The sequence below is a fragment of the Geotrypetes seraphini genome, chromosome 2, assembly GCF_902459505.1.
Source record: "Geotrypetes seraphini chromosome 2, aGeoSer1.1, whole genome shotgun sequence".
In the NCBI taxonomy this organism is placed as follows: domain Eukaryota; kingdom Metazoa; phylum Chordata; class Amphibia; order Gymnophiona; family Dermophiidae; genus Geotrypetes; species Geotrypetes seraphini.
This window is the reverse complement of record NC_047085.1, coordinates 432,939,283-432,961,065: the sequence shown is the minus strand read 5'-3', so window position 1 is coordinate 432,961,065 and position 21,783 is coordinate 432,939,283. Positions and strand designations below refer to the sequence as shown.

General features: G+C 44.7%; 1 protein-coding gene across 5 annotated transcripts in view; it reads left to right on the top strand.

The window, feature by feature from the left end:
• The window catches only part of NSUN6 (NOP2/Sun RNA methyltransferase 6), an 86,740-nt gene that overhangs the window by 13,646 nt on the left and 51,311 nt on the right, over positions 1-21,783 (top strand). For 4 of the 5 annotated variants that reach the window (XM_033931302.1, XM_033931304.1, XM_033931306.1 and 1 more), the window contains exons 3-5: positions 4,248-4,403; positions 17,488-17,567; positions 21,265-21,374. In XM_033931302.1, coding sequence (XP_033787193.1) covers positions 4,248-4,403; positions 17,488-17,567; positions 21,265-21,374 — 346 coding nt within the window. The remainder of the gene's footprint in view (positions 1-4,247; positions 4,404-17,487; positions 17,568-21,264; positions 21,375-21,783) is intronic. The other variant, XM_033931303.1, reaches the window with a different exon arrangement.

The following is a 21,783-nucleotide window of genomic DNA, read 5'->3' as shown; positions in this document are numbered from 1 at the left end:
AAGGGATGGTGTGGAGGGGGGATAGAGAAACTTGATAGGAGGGTAGTTGGGAAAAGAAAGGGAGAGATGGTGGACTCTGGGGTGGTGGGGAAGGAGGGAGAGATGTTGGATGAAAGGGTAATTGAGAAAAGGTGGATCTGTGGATGGAGATGAAAAAAAAGGAAAGATTCCAAACCTCTGGGGGAGGGAAGGGAAACGGAAGGGGAGGACAGAGATAGAAGATGGATGGTTAGCACAGAGAAAGAAGGAGACCTTGGCAAGCAAGACAACCAGAGCCTGGGACCAAAAAGATTTGAATAGTGACCAGACAACAAAAGGTAGAAAAAATAATTTTATTTTCTGTTTTGTGATTACAATATGTCAAGATTTGAAATGTGTATCCTGCCAGAATTGGTGTTAGACCGCAAACGTGAGCTAGGATTTAACAGAGAGGAAAAGTCTTTTTTGTTTATTTTGTTTACACCACAGCGCCAGTGTGGTTAGGTGAAGAGGCTATAAAAGGGGTGAAGAGTCTATAAAAACGGGGTAAAGAGGCTATAAAATAAACCCACTAGGATGTTTGAAAAAACACCCAATTGGGCAGGAAACTCAAAAACGAAAAATTGATTCAATAGGCTCAATCGAATCAAAAAAAATTTTCCTGAATCGGACAGCACTAATAGTAGTCCATTAAGCCACCTAAGGTGGATGTACTAGTCTTTGCAGTAGCTAAGAGGACTACTGTCCTGCTGGATGGGGATGCTGCCCTTAGTGATCTGCAGGACCATAAAATGGAACATTATTGAAGCATAGCTTTTATCTTTCTGCACTGGCTCTGCAGGATACTGTTTATGGAGATCTTGTAGCCAGAGCTTGCTTTAGATGGGCTGAACAGTTCTTGAATGGACCTTAAGCAGATTAGTCCTTGGTGACTACGGAACTTGTAAAGCTCAAAATGGGCTCCTTCTTTCTTACAGATGCTATGTATGAGTTTTGGAGAGCCCTCTGGCTTTGCAACTGAGCTGTGGAAACTGCTTCAAAATTTAAACTCTGTTCTCACCTGTTTCATGGATCAGTGCTGTTTGGAAAGAGCTGGAGAAGTTGGTAAAAGGTCTAGGCTACACTAAGGTTCCCTGTCTCCCAGAAGACTGGCCTAAGGGGTTGGGTAGAGGGTTTTCTGGTAAAGATAGATTTAGGGAGGCTTGTCAGTCAGGTAGAACAGAGGCACCCGGAATGGCTGTTTCTTCCAGATGACTTGGGCCTTTCGAGGTAGTCGCCAAGGGAGCCAGGAGTTTTCTTCCTTCAAATCGGGTCCAGGATATGGTTCCCAATGATGGTGTTGGGGAATTGGGAGGATAGATCACAGAAATTTACCAGCCAGGTACTCGCATCACCTCAGACCAGTGGGTTCTGAGATTATCAGTGGAAAGAATAAACCTGCGATGTATTTTATTATTTATTTAAAAAATTTCTATACTTAAAACTAAATGGTTACATAATTTACATACATTATTTTGAAACAAAAACATGATAAAATAAACATACAATCCTCAGAAATCATGCCTAAAAAATAATACCATAGCTTGCATAGTAAAGATCATGAATAATTCATCAACTCTGCCAGAGAGGAAAATTATTGGCTAGAGAAAGGCATCTACAAATAACTGCGTCTTAAGTAGTTTTCTAAACATGCCCTTTTCACGACAGTTTCGTATCTGATCCACCAAGGAGTTAACATAAGAACATAAGCAGTGCCTCCGCCGGGTCAGACCATAGGTCCATCCTGCCCTGCAGTCCGCTCCCGCGGCGGCCCAAACAGGTCAAGACCTGTCTGAATCACCAGAAGGGGCCCCCTTGCCACCTTGGTTTCCTATTGAATCCTATCTTCCCATCGAAGTCCTAACCCTCCGGTCTTGCATATGCACGACCTGGTTGGGTTTCTATACTTATTTTCTGGTTAGCTTTCTCAGTATCCCACGATCCCTTTATCCCTCAGGAATCCATCCAGTCTCTGTTTGAATCCTTGTACCGTACTCTGCCTGATCACTTCCTCCGGTAGCGCATTCCAAGTGTCCACGACCCTTTGGGTGAAAAAAACTTCCTTGCATTTGTTTTGAACCTATCTCCCTTCAGTTTCTCCGAATGCCCCCTCATACCTGTTGTCCCCTTCAGCCTGAAGAATCTGTCCCTATCCACCCTCTCTATGCCCCTCATGATCTTGAAGGTCTCTATCATATCACCCCTGAGCCTCCTTTTTTCCAGAGAGAAGAGCCCCAGCCTATCCAACCTCTCGGCATATGGGCAGTGTTCCAGCCCTCTTACCAGTTTCGTTGCTCTCCTTTGGACTCTCTCAAGTACTGCCATGTCCTTCTTGAGGTACGGCGACCAATATTGAACGCAGTATTCCAGATGTGGACGTACCATCGCTCGATACAATGGCATGATGACTTCCCGCGTCCTGGTTGTTATGCCCCTCTTTATGATGCCCAGCATCCTGTTGGCTTTTTTCGAGGCTGCTGCGCACTGTGCAGATGGCTTCAGTGATGCATCCACCAGCACACCCAAGTCTCTCTCAAGACTGCTGTCTCCCAACAATGCCCCCCCCCCAATTTGTAGTTGAACAACGGGTTCTTTTTCCCTATATGCATGACCTTGCATTTTTCCACGTTAAAGCGCATTTGCCATTTGTTTGCCCAGTCTTCCAGCTTGTCTAGGTCCTTTTGCAGGTCCTCACACTCCTCCCTGGAGCTAACTCTGCCGCACAGTTTGGTATCGTCTGCAAATTTTATAACCTCGCACTTTGCCTCCTTTTCCAGGTCATTGATAAATATGTTGAAGAGTAACGGCCCCAGCACCGATCCTTGTGGCACACCGCTCGTGACTCCCCGCCAGTCAGAATATTGGCCCTTTACTCCGACCCTCTGCAGTCTACCCGACAACCAGTGCTCGATCCATCTGTGCACATCCCCTCCCACCCCGTGGTTCCACAGCTTCCTAAGCAGCCTTTCATGTGGCACCTTGTCGAAAGCCTTTTGAAAATCGAGGTAAATGATGTCGATGGGTTCCCCATTGTCCACCCGACTGCTTATTCCCTCAAAGAAGTACAGAAGGTTCGTTAAGCACGACCTTCCCTTACAGAATCCGTGCTGTAAGGGAAGGTCGTGCTTAACGAACCTTCTGTATTTCTTTGAGGGAATAAGCAGTCGGGTGGACAATGGGGAACCCATCGACATAATTTACCTCGATTTTCAAAAGGCTTTCGACAAGGTGCCACATGAAAGGCTGCTTAGGAAGCTGTGGAACCACGGGGTGGGAGGGGATGTGCACAGATGCACATATCAAAAAGTCATTTTACCAGTCTCAACAAGCTTTGGATTCACAGTCTTCAGTAAAGCTAGATTCTCAGAGCGCAATTATCTTTTTGGTGTACTGTATACCTAAGTATATTATTTTTAAACAATTCTGGAATGTTCTGGAATTGATGACAAATCATTACCGCTGCCTGAAACAGCTGAAGTATAAGATATGTCCATCGTAAAATCCTTCCACCCTAATTTAATAATTGTTTCAAAAAGTATTTTCAAAACTTTTTTTTAACTTAAACTTTCATTTGATGTTTTACTGATTTTTCAGTGTTATAGTGTAGTGAACTAATACAACAGGCTAAAATCCCTATTCATAAACTCACCTTTTCTATGGTGATGATGATTTTGTTACTTTGGTGATCTGGAGGCATGTGTCTCCCTGTTTCTGTGATGCTGAGCGACAAAGGCAATAAAGAATCATGCTGTAGCCAGTCTGATAGTTTTGAAAAAAACAACTATCTTCTTCTTATATATTTTATATGGAAGGTAATATGACTAAAAGTATAGTATGTGGTGAAACTAATTAAACAGTTATTTCTAAATGAGTGTATGCAATACATTTACATTCTGTGTTTCCCAAAACCAATTGTCAGTTATTTTGGACCTTTATTTCTTTATCATTTCAAAATGCTAATAGTTCGATTTTATAGCTTCATATTTAAATATCTACACTCTCTTTGCACTGTTTGATTGTTGACAAAATAACTGATAACTTGGGAGAAGAAGCAATTTGCATTAGAATATTCACATTATTAGGATAGTCTTACAAAGCTGGTAAGGGTTATCAGGAATGTTAAATTATAAAAGGAAGTATGAAAAAAAAATATTTTTTGTCATGTGCAGCGAAGTGCAATTCAAAAGAAATTGATGCATTATCTTAATTGGATTATTTTTCCTTTTCAGCTTTTAGCTGTTGTGGGTACACAGGAAGCTGAAAGAAAGTTTGACAATCTGTTAAGTCAATTGTCACGTCCACCAGCTTTTACAACTGTCAGAGTGAACACCCTCTTGGCCTCTGTGGAGCAAGTCAAGCAGCTACTCATAGAGGAGATACATAAGGTTTGTATAAATATTTTAACATGTAGTCTTGGGAAACAAAAGCCCTTAATTCACTGCCAGGGCTCCAGGACACATCTTAAACACCAGCCAATCCCTACTGTAGACTTCACTGTTAATATCAGTTTCCAACAAAAAAATCATAGAAAAGAAATTAGCAAGGCTTAAAAAAAAACCTCCACTAATGTTAATATGTAGAAAACAGCCTATTCAGATTCCCTTCATATGCCGAATTTTGAAATAATCTAGGCTCAGTGATGAAATAATAGATGTTAGAGATCCCTCAAAAATACTAAACGCATGTGAATGAACAAAAAGCAAAAATCTTATCTTGATCTTTTTTATTTTATTTTAAGCATTTATCATAATTTGAACAATATAAGTTCATTAAACAAAACAAAAGTTTTTCCGAATCATAAAACAAAAGAAAAATGTCTCATTTACAAATTAATATATCAAACTTTTGAATAGTCCTCATTAAAGGAGAAACAAATCACAACCACTGGGAATGGAAAATCAAGGAATAAAAATTTAAATTAAAAAAAACATTTTAGTAGCTCATCTACTTCTTGCTTCAGACCAGTAGAGTTGGAATCGATTGGGACGTTGCATTGAGACTCCTTTCCCTTCCAAAAAAAACTGCAATTGAGAAGGTTCATAAAAAACATAACTATTCTGATCCAAGTAAATTACACATTTACAGGGATAATGCAATTGAAATTTAGCACCCAACGATTTAACCTTATCTTTCAATTCTAGGAATCTTTTCCTTCTTGATTGTGTTGTTCTAATCTAGAGACATCTGAAAATAAAAAAATATTTCCATCCATAAAGGAGACTTCTTTAAGCCTAAAAAGTAGGCGAAGAAGCGCTTCCTTGTATTGTAAGAAAACAAATGTTACTAGAAGTGTTGAACGAACTACCACTTCATCTTCTGAGGTCTCCAATATCCTAGATATATCAATAGGACTTGACAAATCTTCCTTAGGTTAATTGACATCTGAAGGCGAGGTTTTTTTTTTTTTTTTTTTACAGAAATAGGTATAAAGAATATTTTATGTAGATTGTCAGGGTATTTAAAAACTTCTCTCAAAAATCTGTAAAACAAGTCTTTTGGGGACATCGTTAGTATTTTTGGGAAATTCAATATCCGTAAATTCAACTGCTTATAATCTTGATATTTTTAGCATGAATGATCTATAATCTATAATGATCTATAATCATCAGTGTTTATCCACACGTTTAACCAGGACTATGAAGCTTAAGTTTACAAAAGAACAGGGTAAACAATATCACTCGGGGTTCTGTACATGTAAATGCTGACACATATGTTTACAAAGAATTCTGCTATCTGAATGTATAAGTTGCAGATATTACAGAACTGCACATCAAGGGGAGCCAGGCTCCTAAATTTCAAATTTTGCACTTTTGAGGTGGTTTTAAATTGTACATGTGCTGCCTCAATTAATCCTCCAAACCTCAGATCCAATGAGCGATTAGATAGCATTTGGTCATGCAAAGGAGTACGTATAAGTGGTACACACAATACTCAGGGCTGCCTAAACCATTGCCTGAGCATGCCACCTCTTCAGTGCTGGATGTGCCACCGAGATGCTTGTAAGTAGCAGCTTTTCTATAATTGTTGCTTACTCCCTCATTGAATGCTTCTAAAATTACCTTTTCTAAGTAATTACATTACATTACTTTACATTAGGGACTTCTATTCCGCCTATACCTTGCAGTTCAAGGCAGATTACAAAAGAGCTAACTGGACATTTCCAGTGAAGTTACAACAGTTTTGGGGTTTTTTGTTGTTGTTTTTTGGTTACAAGGGAGGAGAGGTACCTGGATTAGTTCTGGAAGAACTTGCAAATTGGATATTAAATTGACTGTACGTTACTGTGTGATATAACAAATGAAATGCTTTTCCCCATTCATTCATTGACAGACTTGGCATGTCTGTATGGGGAATTTCTTCTGTTCATGTCAATTCCAGTCTCAAAATGGCTACCGTGGCAGTCATTTTAGTTGTGGAATCAGCATGGGCAGGAGCGATTGAGGACTACTGCTGCCCCTACGAAGCCACTAGTCCATCAGGTCTTCTAATGTAGGCCCTGGGAGGGCCAGTGGGTATTGGTAGAGATGCAGGTTTTGGTTAGGGGGAGGGACGTGTCAGTTTTCAGTAGAGGGAAGTGTTAGAGGGCCATGTGGCTCATTTTTGTTTTGAAGGGAAAAGGGGCTCAGTTTCAGCTGAAAATGCACTGAAATTGGATTTCAGGCCAGTTTCAATGCCGAAGCTGAAACCAAAATTTGATTAGCCTCTAGGTGTGTCTATACCATATTACTCCTCTTTCAGGCCTAAAACTTGGTGACTGAAAAGGGAAAAAGTGCCTTTTGTAGCGCCTGGTAGACTGGTAAGTCCTTACGAATGGGTTATATATCTCACTGCTACCAGCAGGTGGAGACTGAGCACAAACTTCTATATCAGTATAGCTTCCCCTCTTGCAATTCAGTCTTCCTCAGTCTCTGTTAAAACAGTGGTAAGACTAATATGGCTCCCCTCTTAGTACTGTTGGAATTTTGTTTTGGACTCCTGGGTTCCCCTTTTGTGCCGGATAGAGCTTGGACGGGTCCTGTTTGGGGATCTGTCCGACCTCGGGGGTGTTAAACTTGGCAGATCTTGTGCTGGGTCCCTCCCTCACCTTCCTCCACCTTCCCCCATTTTTGTAGAGGTGCCTCAGCTGGTGGCCTGGCCTCCTGGTTGGTCAGCCCTCCAGCTTTGAGAGCCGTGGGGTCTGTTCTGTTTAGGTAAAAAAAAAAAAATTAAAAATCCATCAATTCCCTTTAAAACTGCCATTTGTATTGTTGGGGTTTTTTTCTCATCTAACCAGCACTTTTATTACAGCTAGGGTGTTTTTCAGCACAATGAGCACTTTTAAGGGGGAAAAATGCTCATTGTGCTCCAGACGCGAGGTACTCGTGGCCGGCCTGTGCAAGCGTTGTGCACTCCAGAGCGGTGGGGGGAGTCTCATTGGCAGCAGTTGCTGGTGGCCAGGGCACCCTGCCACATATACCTTATGAAGGATTCCCTTACTGCCGGAGCAGTTTGTTGCGTAGGTCAGTTCCTCGGCCTCATTGTCAGGAAAGTCCCATGCTTTTCAGACATGATAGGTCGCAGGAGCTCTGATTTTGGCAGTTTCCGGTCCATTTTCGGCGGGAACCTCCTCCTTCATTTCTGTTACCTCAGGTGACTTTCCCCCTGTTCTGGAAATACAGGGGCAAGGTATGGCAGGGAGTCCCTTGGGGCCGCCGGGGATTTTTCCCCCTGAATTTGTTTGCTCTATGTAAAGCTTATGTGCTGGTGGCTGGAGGTTCCTTTTCCTCTCTGGGGGTCTCGGGGGGGGGGGAGGGTTGCCCTTGACGTCTTCCCCAGTGCGGCCCCATACAGTGGCGGTTTTGCCTCCCTCGTCTCCTCTCGTCCAAGCACCTGAGGGTTTCTTGGGATGAGGATTTTTGCTCAGAGGAGCAAGATATTATTAATGAGGACCTGGACCCTTTGGAGATTTCCAGGATCCTCTTGGGGGGGTCAAATTCCGCCAGCGAGGGGTTCGAGCACCCCACATCTGGTGAAGAAGTTGCTGTGTTGCGCATTTATCAGCGGGACGAGCTTCATGCACTAATTCTTCAGGTCTCCTCGGTTTTGCACTTTGAGGACACTGTATCGAAGCCCCCGCGTACAGTGGACCTCTTGCTGAAGGGGATCCGCTCTGCTTCTGCTTTTTTCCTAAGCATCAGGATATTCGAGACATTATGCTCGCACAGTGGCAGGTGCCAGAAGCTCCTTTTTGTTTTGCGTGGTCTATGACCCACCTGTATCTCTTTCCTAAAGGGGATAGGGACACTGAAGTCACCTGTTGTGGACACGGTGGTCTCGGCCATCTCTAAAATGCATACCGTGCCTGTGGAGGGCGGTGCAGCCTTGAATGACCCTGAGGAGCATAAGTTGGAGTCCTGCCTTAAACAGAGTTTTGATGTGACAGCTCTGACGGTCCAGGCGGCAATATGTGGTGGGCTTGTGGCTTGGGCGTGTTTTCACTGGGCTGAGCACGTGCTTGACAGCAAATATGAGGATTGGGAATTGCTCAAGAGCGAGGTGGCAAAGATTGAATTGGGTGAATTTCCGACCAAATATTAAATTGGTTTGAATCATACTTTCAAGAACGTTCAGCTAAAGTCATCTTTAATAATTTATCATCTAACAACTTCACTAACTCTTTCGGGATCCCACAAGGTTCAATCCTTTCTCAACTTTTATTTAATATTTTCTTATCTCTTCTAACCCTCAGTCAGTCTATTGGATTTTCCTCATTCGCATATGCGGATGATATTCAACTTTTGTATCCTATAAACTCAGCAGATTCAACGGAAATAATAACCATAAATAATAAATTAAACCAAATCAGCAAATGGCTAAAGGACAACATGTTGGCCTTAAACAGCAAAATCTTCAGTAATGTTCTTTCCATGGAAAAAAGATCTTAAACTTTCACCACATATACTCCTAAATAGCACCCCTCTTCAAATAGTAACTACAATAAAAATATTGGGAATAACACTAGATCAGGAACTCTCTTACCATAACCAAATTAGCTCAGTAGTCAAAAACTGTTTTTACAAACTACGGCTCATCAGATCACTATCAAAAGTCCTAAAACCTGAAGCTCTTAACACCTTAATCCACTCATTAATCATTTCCAGATTAGACTATTGCAATACTTTATACCATGGCATAACCAATAAAGAAATTAGGCGACTACAGATAATACAAAATACAGCAATAATAACAAATTCAAAAAAATATGACCATGTTACACCACTTTTACAAACTGCTCATTGGCTACCAATCACACACAGAATAACTTTTAAAATCATACTCTTAACATTTAAAATTCAACAATCACATGTGCCATTATTTTTGGACCGTTTGTTTGATACCATATTCTTCATCTAGGACTCAGATCACAACAACATCTATTGACTATTCCGTCTTTAAAAATAATAGGGACCAGGAGATCTACCATTTTTTCGGTCATAGCAACCCAGCTCTGGAACAATTTACCACTATTTTTACGTAATGAACCTTCTTTAGAAAAATTTAAGCGTTCCCTTAAAAGCTTTTTGTTCAAGGACGCTTTCGATGTATAGAAAATATTACTACAAGTATTAAATCCCAGTTTTTAATGAGTGTTATGTGCAGTGTTCCCTCTAAGCGGGCGGGTGTTGTGAGCAAACTTTTTTCACTGTGAGCTAAAAATATCGGGCGCCAGCAAGTTATGAGCCAAATAAATATGTTGCTTTCTACCACAGAACTTCCTTACGTTTGTATGGAATCTATCCCCTTTCAACTTTAGAGAGTGCCCTCTCGTTCTCCCTGCCTTAGCTACTAAGTCTATTCCCTTCAGTACCTTGAATGTTTCTATCATGTCCCCTCTCAATCTCCTCTGCTCAAGGGAGAAGAGGCCCAGTTTCTCTAATCTTTCGCTGTACGGCAACTCCTCCAGCCCCTTAACCATTTTAGTTGCTCTTCTCTGGATCCTTTCGAGTAGTACCGTGTCCTTCTTAAAGTACCAGTGCTGGACGCAGTACTCCAGGTGAGGGCGTACCATGGCCCGGTACAGCAGCATGATAACCTTCTCTGTCTCTTCAGTCCAGCATCTGCCCCTTCCATTCACTGTCTGTCTTTCCCTGCCATCTCTCCTCCTGCCCCCCCCCACCCCCCAATTTGGTCTAGCATCCATCATCTTCCTTCTGTTCCCCTCATGGTCTGGCATCTCTATCCTTCCCTCCCCCCTGTGGTTTTTAGCATATCTCTCTTCTCATTTCCTCCACTCAGATCTGATCATTCTCTGCTCTCTCTTCCCTTTTCTTCTCTGGTCTTCCTTCTCTATTTTCTGCCTCCATCTAAATTAAATTCTTTCTTACTATTTAGTCCCGTTTCCCTCTTTTCACTGTGTCTACACACAGCTTGTCACCCCTTTCCCTCACCCCTCCATTATCTTACTATTTTCTTCCCCCTTTATTTATCTCCTCCTTCCATCCAGTATGTGTTCTTTCCCCACTTCCATTCAGCATCTGCTCTCCCTTCTCAACTGACATCCATCTGCCTTCTGCTCTCTCTCCCTTCTTCTCACTTCCATCATCTGTCCCCTTCTCTCTCTCTCTCATCTCCTCCATTCCATCATCTGCCCCTTCTCTCTCTCTCTCTCTCTCCCCCCCCCCCAACTTCCATCATCTGCCCCCCTTCCCCTCACCTTTGTGGGTCACTTTCTTTCCCCTGAGGGTGGCTCATGTCACAGGGGAAGCTTTGGCCGAGCAGAACCGCTTGATTGACAGTGGAACTTACTTGATTGATGTCGATGCTGGGGCCCGTTGCCGTTTGAAGGAAAAAAAAAAAGGTGGAAAAAAGGAACCTGTAAAGGCGAGAGGAAGGGAAACCTCCAGGACAGCTGCTTTTTGCCCTCCTTCAGCGGCCCAAGAGTTCAGACCAGCAGCGGCAGCTCTGTATGCTTTAAACTTCGGCACAGAGCTGCCCCTAATCAATAGTTTAGCGCGGTTTCATGAGGCAGCCTCGGGGCCTTTGATAGCCGGCCCGCTTCGATGATGCGATGTGGGCCGGCCTAGCAAAGGCCCCGAGGCTGCCTTATGAAACCGCGCTAAACTATTGATTAGGGGCAGCTCTGTGCCGAAGTTAAAAACATACACAGCTGCCGCTGCTGGTCTGGAGGTGCGGAGACAAGGCAGGAGGCAAACGCGGTGGAAGGCAGGAGTCCCGGCGAAGGCAGGAGTCCCGGCACAGCGACTGCAACAGGAAGTTGCAAGTCAGCTGACGCCGGCCTTTCGTTGCGGCGGGGACCGAATCCTTCGTGGACCGGCAAGATTTTGTTTGCGGACCGGCGGTTGAAGAACTGTGCTCTACACTGTGTGCGCTGCGACGAGAAACTTGTGCGCTGCGAGGTAATATTTTGTGCGCGTGCGCACGTCAACGCAGCTTAGCGGGAACACTGGTTATGTGTAGGTCGCCAAAATACTCTTTATTTCACTTTATATCTTGGATTTGAGATCCTACCATATATGTTTTCGATGACCCCTCCATATATGTTTCTTTTTCCTTAAATGTTTCTTTTTCTTTTCTTAAAAATTGTAGTTCACCCCTTTTGTACCAGTTTGTAATAGAATGCCCAAATTTGTCTATATTATCTTGTTTTGTCCTCCCCAATTTGTTAATTGTTATTTTAAAAACAATTGTTATACGCATTGAAATATATGATATTGCGTAGATAACAAATTCCAATAAAACTTGAAACTTTAAACTCGTGCTTCTTATCTTTCAGATGCCATGTATGACCTCTTGCGATCTTCTGCCAAGTCGTTGGCGTTTGCAATGGCAGCTCGCCATACCTTGTGGCTTCGCGCTTGGTTGGCGGATTTGGCGTCTAAAGCTAAGTTGACAAAGTTTCTTTTTAAAGGATCTTTCTTGTTTGGTGAGGACCTGGACAAGTTGGTTCAGACTCTCACTGATTCTAAGGTGCTTTGTTTGCCTGAAGATAGGCCTAGGTCGCTGGCTCGAAATGGTGCTGTTCATGGGTGTAGGTGTGATTTCCGCAGTGTCCACCCTGGTCGAGGGGGCTGCCTCTTTTAAGACTCCTGAGCTCTCTAGAGGCAGGTTCTTCCAGTGCATGGGGCCCGCTGGGGTGCAGGTAGCGCCCCCGTCGGGTCCCCTGCCACCCGCCCTGCCCAATGACTTCTTGCCGGCACCCGTCTTTTTTCGGTGGGCGCCCAGCTAAGGGATTTTTATCCAAAATGGGCAGACATCACGTCCCATCAGTGGGTTCTGGAGGTGATTCGGGACGGCTATGCTCTGTAGTTCGCCCGGTCCTTGCCAGATCGTTTTCTCGCTTCTCCCTTACAAGTGTGTGGAAACAGCAGGCCTTTTACCAGACCCTTCAAAGATTGTTGGATCTCTGCACGGTGGTTCCAGTTCCCACGCAGGAGTGGGGCACAAGTTGGTACTCGATTTACTTTGTGGTTCCAAAGAAAGAAGGGACCTTTCGACCCATCCTAGATTTGAAGGGGGTCAACAGGGCTCTTCATGTGCCTTCCTTCCACAGGGAAACTCTTCGGTCTGTGATTCTGGTGGTTCAGCCAGAGGAGTTTCTGACCTCTCTAGATCTGACTGAGGCCTACTTACACATTTCTATTCGGGCCTCCCATCATCGCTTCCTGCGCTTTGCGATCTTGGGACAACACTATCAGTTTTGTACACTTCCCTTTGGTCTGGCCACGGCTCAGCGGACGTTCACCAAGGTGATGGTGGTAATTGCGGTGGCATTGCAAAAAGAGGGCATTCTAGTTCATCCCTACCTGAACAACTGTTTGATTCGAGCGAAGTTCCAGGAGTGCACCCGGGTCATGGCTCGGGTGGTAGAGTTTTTGCAGTCACTGTGATGGGTAGTCAACCTTGCCAAGAGCCGGTTGTCTCCTTCTCAGTGCCTGGAGTATCTAGGAGTGATGTTTGACATCTCTTTGGGGAAGGTCTTCCTTCCGGAGGCCCGGGTAAGCAAATTACAATCTCAGATTCGCCTGCTTATGGCATCCCGTTGTCCTCGGGCACAGGATTTCCTCCAAGTCTTGGGGTCGATGGCGGCTTCCCTCGATGTGGTGAGATGGTCGCGAGCCCACATGCGTCCTCTTCAGTATGCTCTTCTTTGGAGTTGGTCGCCTCAGAGACACTGTCTAGATCATCCTGTTTTGCTTCCGGGCTTGGCTCGATGCAGTCTTCAGTGGTGGCCCCAGACCTCCCATCTTGTACAAGAGGCGAGTCTGGACCAGCCACAGTGGACAGTGCTGCTCACGGATGCCAGTCTTATCGGTTGGGGAGCTCAGTGTCTAGGTCAATCAGCTCAGGGCACCTGGTCCTCGGAGGAGACTCCTTGGTCGATCAATGTCTTGGAGACCAGAGCCATCCATCTGGTGCTGTTAGCCTTCCAGTCCTTTTTGATGGGCAAGTCAGTCAGGGTTCTGTCAGACAATGCCACGACGGTGGTCTATGTCAGTCTTCAGGGGGCACCAGGAGCAATTTGGTGGTGCAGGAGGCAGCTCTGCTCATGGTCTGGGCAGAATCTCACCTTCAGAACATCTCAGCATCCCACATAGCTGAAGTGGAGAATGTTCAAGCAGACTTCCTAAGTCGTCACTTGCTAGATCCCGGAGAGTGGTGTCTAAGTCCCATGACCTTTCAGTTGATAGTGCAGTCTTGGGGTCAGCCCCTCATGGACCTGATGGCCACCTGTGTCAACGCCAAAATGCCCCACTTCTTCAGTTGTCACAGAGATGGTCAGGCTGAGGGCCTAGATGCTCTGGTTCAACCATGGCCAACGGAGGGGCTTTTGTATGTGTTCCCTCTGTGGCCATTAGTGGGCAGAGTTCTTCTCCGCATCATTCAGCATCTGGGACTTGTGGTTCTAGTGGCTCTGGATTAGCCCCAACGCCCGCGGTATGCGGGTTTGGTGAGGCATCTTGTGGCAGATCTTCTTCCTCTGCCTCTCTTGGACGACCTTCTGACTCGGTCTCATTCTAATGTTCGATCCGGGTCCCTTCTGTCTTGAAAGGGGTCGCCTAGGTAAGAAGGGGTATTCAGATAAAGTGATCTCAACTCTCTTGGGGTCCCAGAGGCTTTTTACCTCATGGGCTTTTGTGAGGGTTTGACTTCTATTTGAGGAGTGGTGTAATGCGCGTGGAGTAGTGTCTTTTTACGTTTCCCTGCTTAACATCTTAGAGTTCCATCTTGGGATCTGAATCTGGTTCTGTCAGTTCTAGTTCGCCCACCTTTTGAGCAGTTGGGCGACTGTTCTTTGAAGGACCTTACTCTTAAAGTGGTCTTGGTGGCCATTACTTCTGCTAGACGTGTTTCTGAGGTTCAGGCTTTTTCTTGTAGGGCTCCCTTCTTGGAGTTTTCTAGGGAGCAGGCTGTCTTGAGGCCTGTTCCTTACTTTCTGCCAAAAGTAGTTTCTCCTTTTCATGTCAATCAGGCAGTGGTCCTCCCGGTGTTGGGCTCTTTTGAGCAGAGGCAGTTGAGCAAGTTGGATGTCAGTCGGGTCCCTCCTTCGCTCTTATATGCAGAGGACTCAGGAGATCAGGAAATCAGATCATCTCTTTGTCCTTCTCGCGGGTCCTCGTAAGGGGGATGGCGCTTCTAAGGCTACTATTGTGCGCTGGATTAAGAAGACTATTGCTTCCGCTTTTCTTCTGAGAAAAAGTCTGTTCCAGAGTTTCTCAAGGTTCATTCCACTAGGGGTCAAGCAGCTTCTTGGGCTGAGTCTTCTCTTATGCCTCCAGTGGATATTTGCAAGGCTGCAGTTTGGTCTTCTCTGCATTCCTTTGTCAGACACTACCATGTGGATGTTCAAGTGCGTCGGGACGCGATATTCGGTGAACGTGTTCTGGTATTGGCCCTTCGGGGGTCCCACTCTTAATAGGTACTGCTTTGTTACGTCCCATTCGTAAGGACTATACCAGTCTACCAGGCGCTACAGAAGGAGAAATTAGGTTCTTACCTGCTAATTTTCTTTCTGTTAGCCTGTAGACTGGTATAGTTGTCCACCCTATCTATCTTTTTGCGGTGATTGCGGGTTTTTATTTTGCTCGTGTGCAGATTTTGTTTTTTCTGTGGGTTCTAGTATTTGTCTGGGGCTGGGGAGAATTAAGAACATTGGCTATGGCTTAGCTGATGAGCTGTGGGGATATTTTCTATACCAGGGTTAAGTTTTACACATGTTCCAACAGTTGTTTACAGATATTTCTTGTTTTTACACTCCTGTTTGGAGCATGTTTTACTGTTTTCAGTTGAAGTCTTTTCTAGGTTCTGCTTGGCTATTCGGCAGACTGAATTTCAAGAGGGGAAGCTATACTGATATAGAAGTTTGTGCTCAGTCTCCAATTGCTGGTAGTAGTGAGGTATATAATAGAGAATGACACGGTGAAAAAATTGGTCCCCGTCACCGCCCCGTCCCCGTCTCACCATCCTCTGCACCGCCCCGTCACCGCCATTCCATTCACCGCCCCGTCACCGCCACTGCCATCCCATTCACCGCCCCGTCACCGCCACTGCAACCCCATTCACCGCCCCGTCACCGTCGCATACATAAAAGCCTCAAACGGGTACGATTTTATATAATTTTCTTTATTTACGTTTAAAGGAAACATTCTGTAAAACTTTAAAACTTAGTTAAATATTAGTTAATAACTATACAAAAACAAAACACGCAGAGAAAAAATTAATTAATATAAATTCTCAAAACTGACACATTTTGATCACTAAATTTAAAATAGTTATTTTTCATACAATTTTTCAATCACTAATCTTCCACCACCCCTTAGGTACAATTATTCCAAGGAACCCCAATGGCCAAAATTAGAACCCATGAAGGGACACAGAGCGTAGAAGTCTGCTTGGTGTTCTCTTTAAGTCTCAACTACTGGAGTTGCCATTGAAGCATATTCTAATCTGTCTTGCCATACATGAGACACACACTGTAGAAATCTGCCTGACTTTGTTCTAATGTTCCAACTACTGAAATTGCTGTTGAAGCCCTATCTAACACATCCTAATCTGTCTTACCACACATGGAACAAAGACCATAGAAGTCTGTTCAACACTGGCCTTACTGTAGTTCCTCACAGCCAGATAGATTCCTATTTATATAGACTGTCTCAGAAAATATATACAGAGCTGAATTCATCAGGACAAAAAGAAACCTGTTGGTTCATACTATGAAGTCTGTTCAACACTGGCCTTACTGTAGTTCCTCACAGCCAGAGTCGCTGTATAAGCAGTGCTGCAAGTCTCCCCTCCCCCCAGCGATCACGGCAGGAGGGCACCCAACCCCTCCTGTAGACCCCTCCAACGGCCCTCCCGACAATCGCAGCAGAAGGGTACCCAACCCCTCCTGCCGGTCCTCCCAATGGCCTCCCCTAAGATCGCCGGCAGGAGGGTACCCAACCCCTCCTGCTGGACCCCCCCCCCCAACGAACCCTCCCACCCCGGAACCCCCTTAGTCTTACTTTCCAAGTTGGACCGGACAGCTCCTCGCTCGTCTGGCCAGCAGGCCTGCCTCCGTCCAAATGAGGCGGGCCCGCCCCTACCCTGCCCAACCCACAGGATCCTAGGGCCTGATTGGTCTAGGCACCTAAAGCCACTCCCGCTATAGGAGGGGCCTTAGGTGCTTGGGCCAATCAGGCCCTAGGATCCTGTGGGTTAGGCAGGGGAGGGGAGGGGCGGGCCCGCCTCATTTGGACGGAGGCAGGCCTGCTGGCCAGACGAGCGAGGAGCTGTCCGGTCCAACTTGGAAAGTAAGACTAAGGGGGTTCCGGGGTGGGAGGGTTCGTTGGGGGGGGGTCCAGCAGGAGGGGTTGGGTACCCTCCTGCCGGCGATCTTAGGGGAGGCCATTGGGAGGACCGGCAGGAGGGGTTGGGTACCCTTCTGCTGCGATTGTCGGGAGGGGTTGATCTGACAAATGAGGAGCACGGTGAAACACAGGTAAATAGCGGTTCCTAGAAGGGGGTACATTGGCCCGCGGGGACAAACCTGTTCACCGTTTCTGCGGTCGGTGAATGGCCTTGTCCCCGTCACCGCAGCGACTTCTATTTTTCTTCCCCGTTTTCGGCGGTGACCCGCGGCTTAAATGCGGTGGCCGCGGGTAAACCGTCACCGTGTCATTCTCTAGTATATAACTCATTCGTAAGGACTACACCAGTCTACAGGCTAACAGAAAGAAAATTAGCAGGTAAGAACCTAATTTCTCCTTTGTTTGGTTAAGTAATTGGAAGCTACCCAGGTGGAAATGTTTAGATATGCAGGGAGTTATGAACGAAGGAGAGCTTTGAACTGGTCAGTAAGCTGACTGATTTCATGTTTCTTTAAGTATGCCTCACAGCTTGAAAGTTCTGTTTGGCTGAAACACAATTCATATCAACTTCAAACTAGCAGTTGTTTTGCCATAATAAATGTGTATTTTTGTTTTTGAACAGCAGTTCAATGGGCTTAATGTTCCAGTCTTTCAGCACCCTAAACTTCTGGATGTTTTACTGATCCCAGTTATTGGTCCAAGGTTTGTAATTTTTTTTTTTTCTGTTTCAAGCATGATTCCATCTTCTTCATCCTTTTGGTCACATAGCTGCAGGTGTATGAGATGCCCTTGTATAGTCTGTGCATTGAAGAGTAGTCTTGCAAGCTGACAGCTCAGCAGCTTGAACCTTATTATAAAGTGCTATGAGCATCTGTTGGAATAGTAATAAGTAAGTTCTGTGTAATGAAAACATACACTAATAGAGGCTGTCCTCCACTTCGGAGCTGAAGCCAGGTCCTGAGTGACAGAGCCACAGGTTGCTTCAGAACCCAGTACACATGCACTCTGAGGCCCAGATTCTCAAAACTTTAACCCCGTCGCTAAACTGTTTTCCTGCAGTATAGCCTGTACGCAGTTTAGCGACGGATTATCAAAAGGGGCTTTAGGCATTCGGGCCTATCAGAGCCTTAGGCCCCTTCATGATGCTGCCGGGGAGGGGCCTGAGACTCTGATTGGCCCAGGTTGTATAAGGTCCCTCCTATGGGAGGGGCCTTATACAATCTGGGCTAATCAGAGCCTCGGGCCCCTCCCCGGTGCATCCCAAGATGCACCGGGGAGGGGAATTCCCATTTAGACGACACAGGCAGCTGGGAGGAATGGATCCGTATCCCTCCAGCTCTTCGACTTTGAGATAAGGGGAGGTGGGGTGATTTGCTTGCCAGCAAGGGAGAGTGGGCATCTCTCTCATTGTGAGGGGGGGTTACTTGCCAGTATGGGAGAGTGGGCATCTCCCCTGCTGCGGGGGGGAGGGGTCAGGTTGCGGCAGGGATTTGTGCAACGGGAGAGTGTGGGCATCTCTCTCGTTGCAGGGGGGTTGTCACCGCCATTTCGGTTTGCCACCGCTACTGCAGGGAAGGGGTGTTGTGATGAAGCAGAGATCTCTCCCGCTCCATCACAACACAGGGATAGCGGGAGAGTGCGAGCATCTCTCCCACTGTTGCTGTGTTTTTGGTTTGTTTTGTTTTTTACAGTGGCGTTGACAGCATTTTTTCTGCGCATGTGCCCATCAGCGATGGGCACATGCAAATTAGGAAATCTTCACTGCTGTCCACTGACCTCATTTGCATGAGCAATTTTTAAAGAATGTCTCATGTTTTTTAATTTGGTATCTAAACGGCTGCATTAGCAAACTGTCACTTTTTAACGCAGGTTTTTTAAAGTCCTGGCCTGAGTTTGGCTAACAAGTACCACCATTACACAATGATTCAGAACTCTGATTGGGCTATGCACATTGATTTGTACCTCTACTCAGCCAGACCTTTCCCAATTATTATTATTATTTTTTTTTAGAGCTACCAGTGCTGGAAAAAAAATTTGGGGGAAGCCATCATATCCTACCTTACTCTACTCTACTTAATCTTTTACACTTAATTAGTGGCAATACTTGCTGTAAAATATATCATATGTTTGTTAGCTTCTGCTTTGAAATGATCATTTTAAAATGGTGGTTGAAATGGTCTTTATGAATGGCAACATGGATAATGAATAGCTATAAGCATTATTTTTTCAGTAGCTGGACTCATTCATTTTCAAAAGTAACAGCAATATTTTTTAAAAAAATCAAATTTTAAATATGAATTTTGATAAACATTTCGTGTCACTATTGAGCTTTGACCTGTGGACAATATTATTTTGTATGGAAATGGAGGTTTTTGTTTTTTTTTACAACCAGTGATTGACAGAAACTCCAGCATATGAGCAGTGGCAGTGAGTGGTTTTGACTGAGGTCTTTAAGATGCAAGTTCACTCACATCCCAGCATAGACTAAATTATAATTAGCACATTTCACTTGGATCTCGTCAGATGACTTCTCCGGACCAATCCAGAAACATAACTTAGATGAATAGCCTTTCTGTATAAAGTCTCGTACAAGCCGTGAAACAGGCGCCGTCGTTAGATAAGACCAGCACATGAGCCATAACTCCCCCAAGATTCACATAGGCAGTGCATGTAGGCATAGCTGGATGTCCTTGACTAGAATACAGTTCTGGTACATACCCAGAATGCATCAGGCAGTAACAGCAAAGATGTATTCTTCTTTCTCTTCTTGCAAGGTTTAGGCAGGAATGATTTCTTGCAAACAATGGTTCAGGCTTGATGATGTCAGAGAGGCCTAACCTTCAGGTGCAAATAAGGAAACACCCCTACACTAGTACTTATGCCCCCTAGTCTTAGTATTTTTGGAAAGAGTGAACAAGTGATTTATATCTACCCTTTCTACTCCACTCAGTACTTTATAAATCTCTATCATATCACCTCTGAGCTGTCTCTTCTTCTGGCTGCTTTAGCTTCTCCTCATAGAGAAGTTGTCCGTAACCACCTCATAGTTTTGCCTGTTTTCAAAGTCACATTCCCACTCTGGAGAAGCAGCTCTTCACACAGAAGACTGCAGATGTGCTCTGGCATGCTACCTGGACCAGACTAAACCTCACAGAGGATCCTCCCAACCAGGGGTCTCAAAGTCCCTCCTTGAGGGCCGCAATCCAGTCGGGTTTTCAGGATTTCCCCAGTGAATATGCATGAGATCTATGTGCATGCACTGCTTTCAATGCATATTCATTGGGGAAATCCTGAAAACCCGACTGGATTGCGGCCCTCAAGGAGGGACTTTGAGATCCCTGCTCCTAACTCTTTGTGGCTTTTGATCCTAACAGACTCAGAGTTCCTGTTACCAAGAGAACCATCTTCAATTGGCTAGCAGAATGTATCTCCTTTTGGGCTGACACTACAAGGCCGTGCAATTTCCACAATGTCTGCCTCGGTGACTCATTTTCATTCAGCCATGACTATGGCTACCTCGGTGACTCATTTCCATTCAGCATCTATTGAGGACGTCTGCAAAGCGGCTACTTGGGGCCTCAGTCTGTTCCTTTATATCTCACTGCTATTTAAAACAAATCTCCAGCAGAGACAGTCAGTCTGGACAAGCAGTTCTGCATAATCTTTTTACTTTCTGTCCGCCAACTTTTCTTCCGACTCTAAGGTTTTTGCCAGGCTCATGTTTATATATCCATTATCCTCATCCAGAGTCATGATCCTGGCAGCTTAGGAGTCCCACGGGTGAAAATATTATATCTGCTTGTCCTCTGAGAAAGCAAAGATGCTTGCCTGTAACAGGTGTTCTCCGAGGGCAGCAGGCATATATTTTCACAACTCACCCATTTTCCCCCTTAGTTGGCTTCTTAGCTTTGTTACTGAACTTATGGTCCCATGAGCCGATGTCAGGTGAGAAGGCACCAGCATGTGATGATATGGGCACTGTCTAAAGATACAGACAGTATACTTGGTAGTGACTATACCGGGTTCCATGAATGACATCGCCCACATGTGAGAATATATGTCTACTGTCCTCGGAGAACACCTGCTATAGATAAGTATTTTTGCTTTTTGTCTGGGTGGACACTCCTTTTTTATATTAATGGTGGTTCATAATTTTGCATCTCTGATATGCTAGTAGTGCAGGCAGCACTGTTCAAGGTATTTCAGTACAAGTTTCAGGAAATGATTCACAAATAATTCTTGCAATGTAAATCTTAACAATTTTAGAAGAGAAGTGCTCTGAGCAGAATGTCAGTAGCAGTTGTTTTGTAGGGCTCTGGGAGGTATAAAGAAAGAAATCTGATCTAGATTTCTGTGCCATGCATTTCTCCAATCTCACTAACTACATCTATATGTGCAGGAAGACCTTGGAGAAACACTCTGACCAGGTCATCGTCGGTGCCCTGTGTGGAAATGCTGTGTTACGAGGAGCCCATGTCTATGCACCTGGAATCCTGTCTGCTCCAAAATGTAAGTTTGCCAAATAAAATGTGTAAGAACATAAGAAAAACCATGCTGAGTCAGACTAAATCCCATTGAGTTCAGCATCCTATATCCAATTGTGGCAGTCTGGATCACAAGTATTCAGCACATTGCAAAATGTAAATTTGTTTCTCATAGCTCATTTTCAGGGATGAGTAAAAGTTTTTCCAAGTTTACCTGGCTAATAAGTTTTTATGGACTTCTATGTTAGTCTCCTTAACCACATCATCTGGCAACAATCTGCAGATTAAAAAAAAAACAACCCTAAAAACTTTCTCTGGTTTGTTTTTTGTCTGCTGATCATTGATTTCATTGCATATTCTCTCATTTTACTGTTTCAAAGATTTAACAAACTTTATAAACTATTTCATCCATTCCTGATTTTGTAAAATTCTAT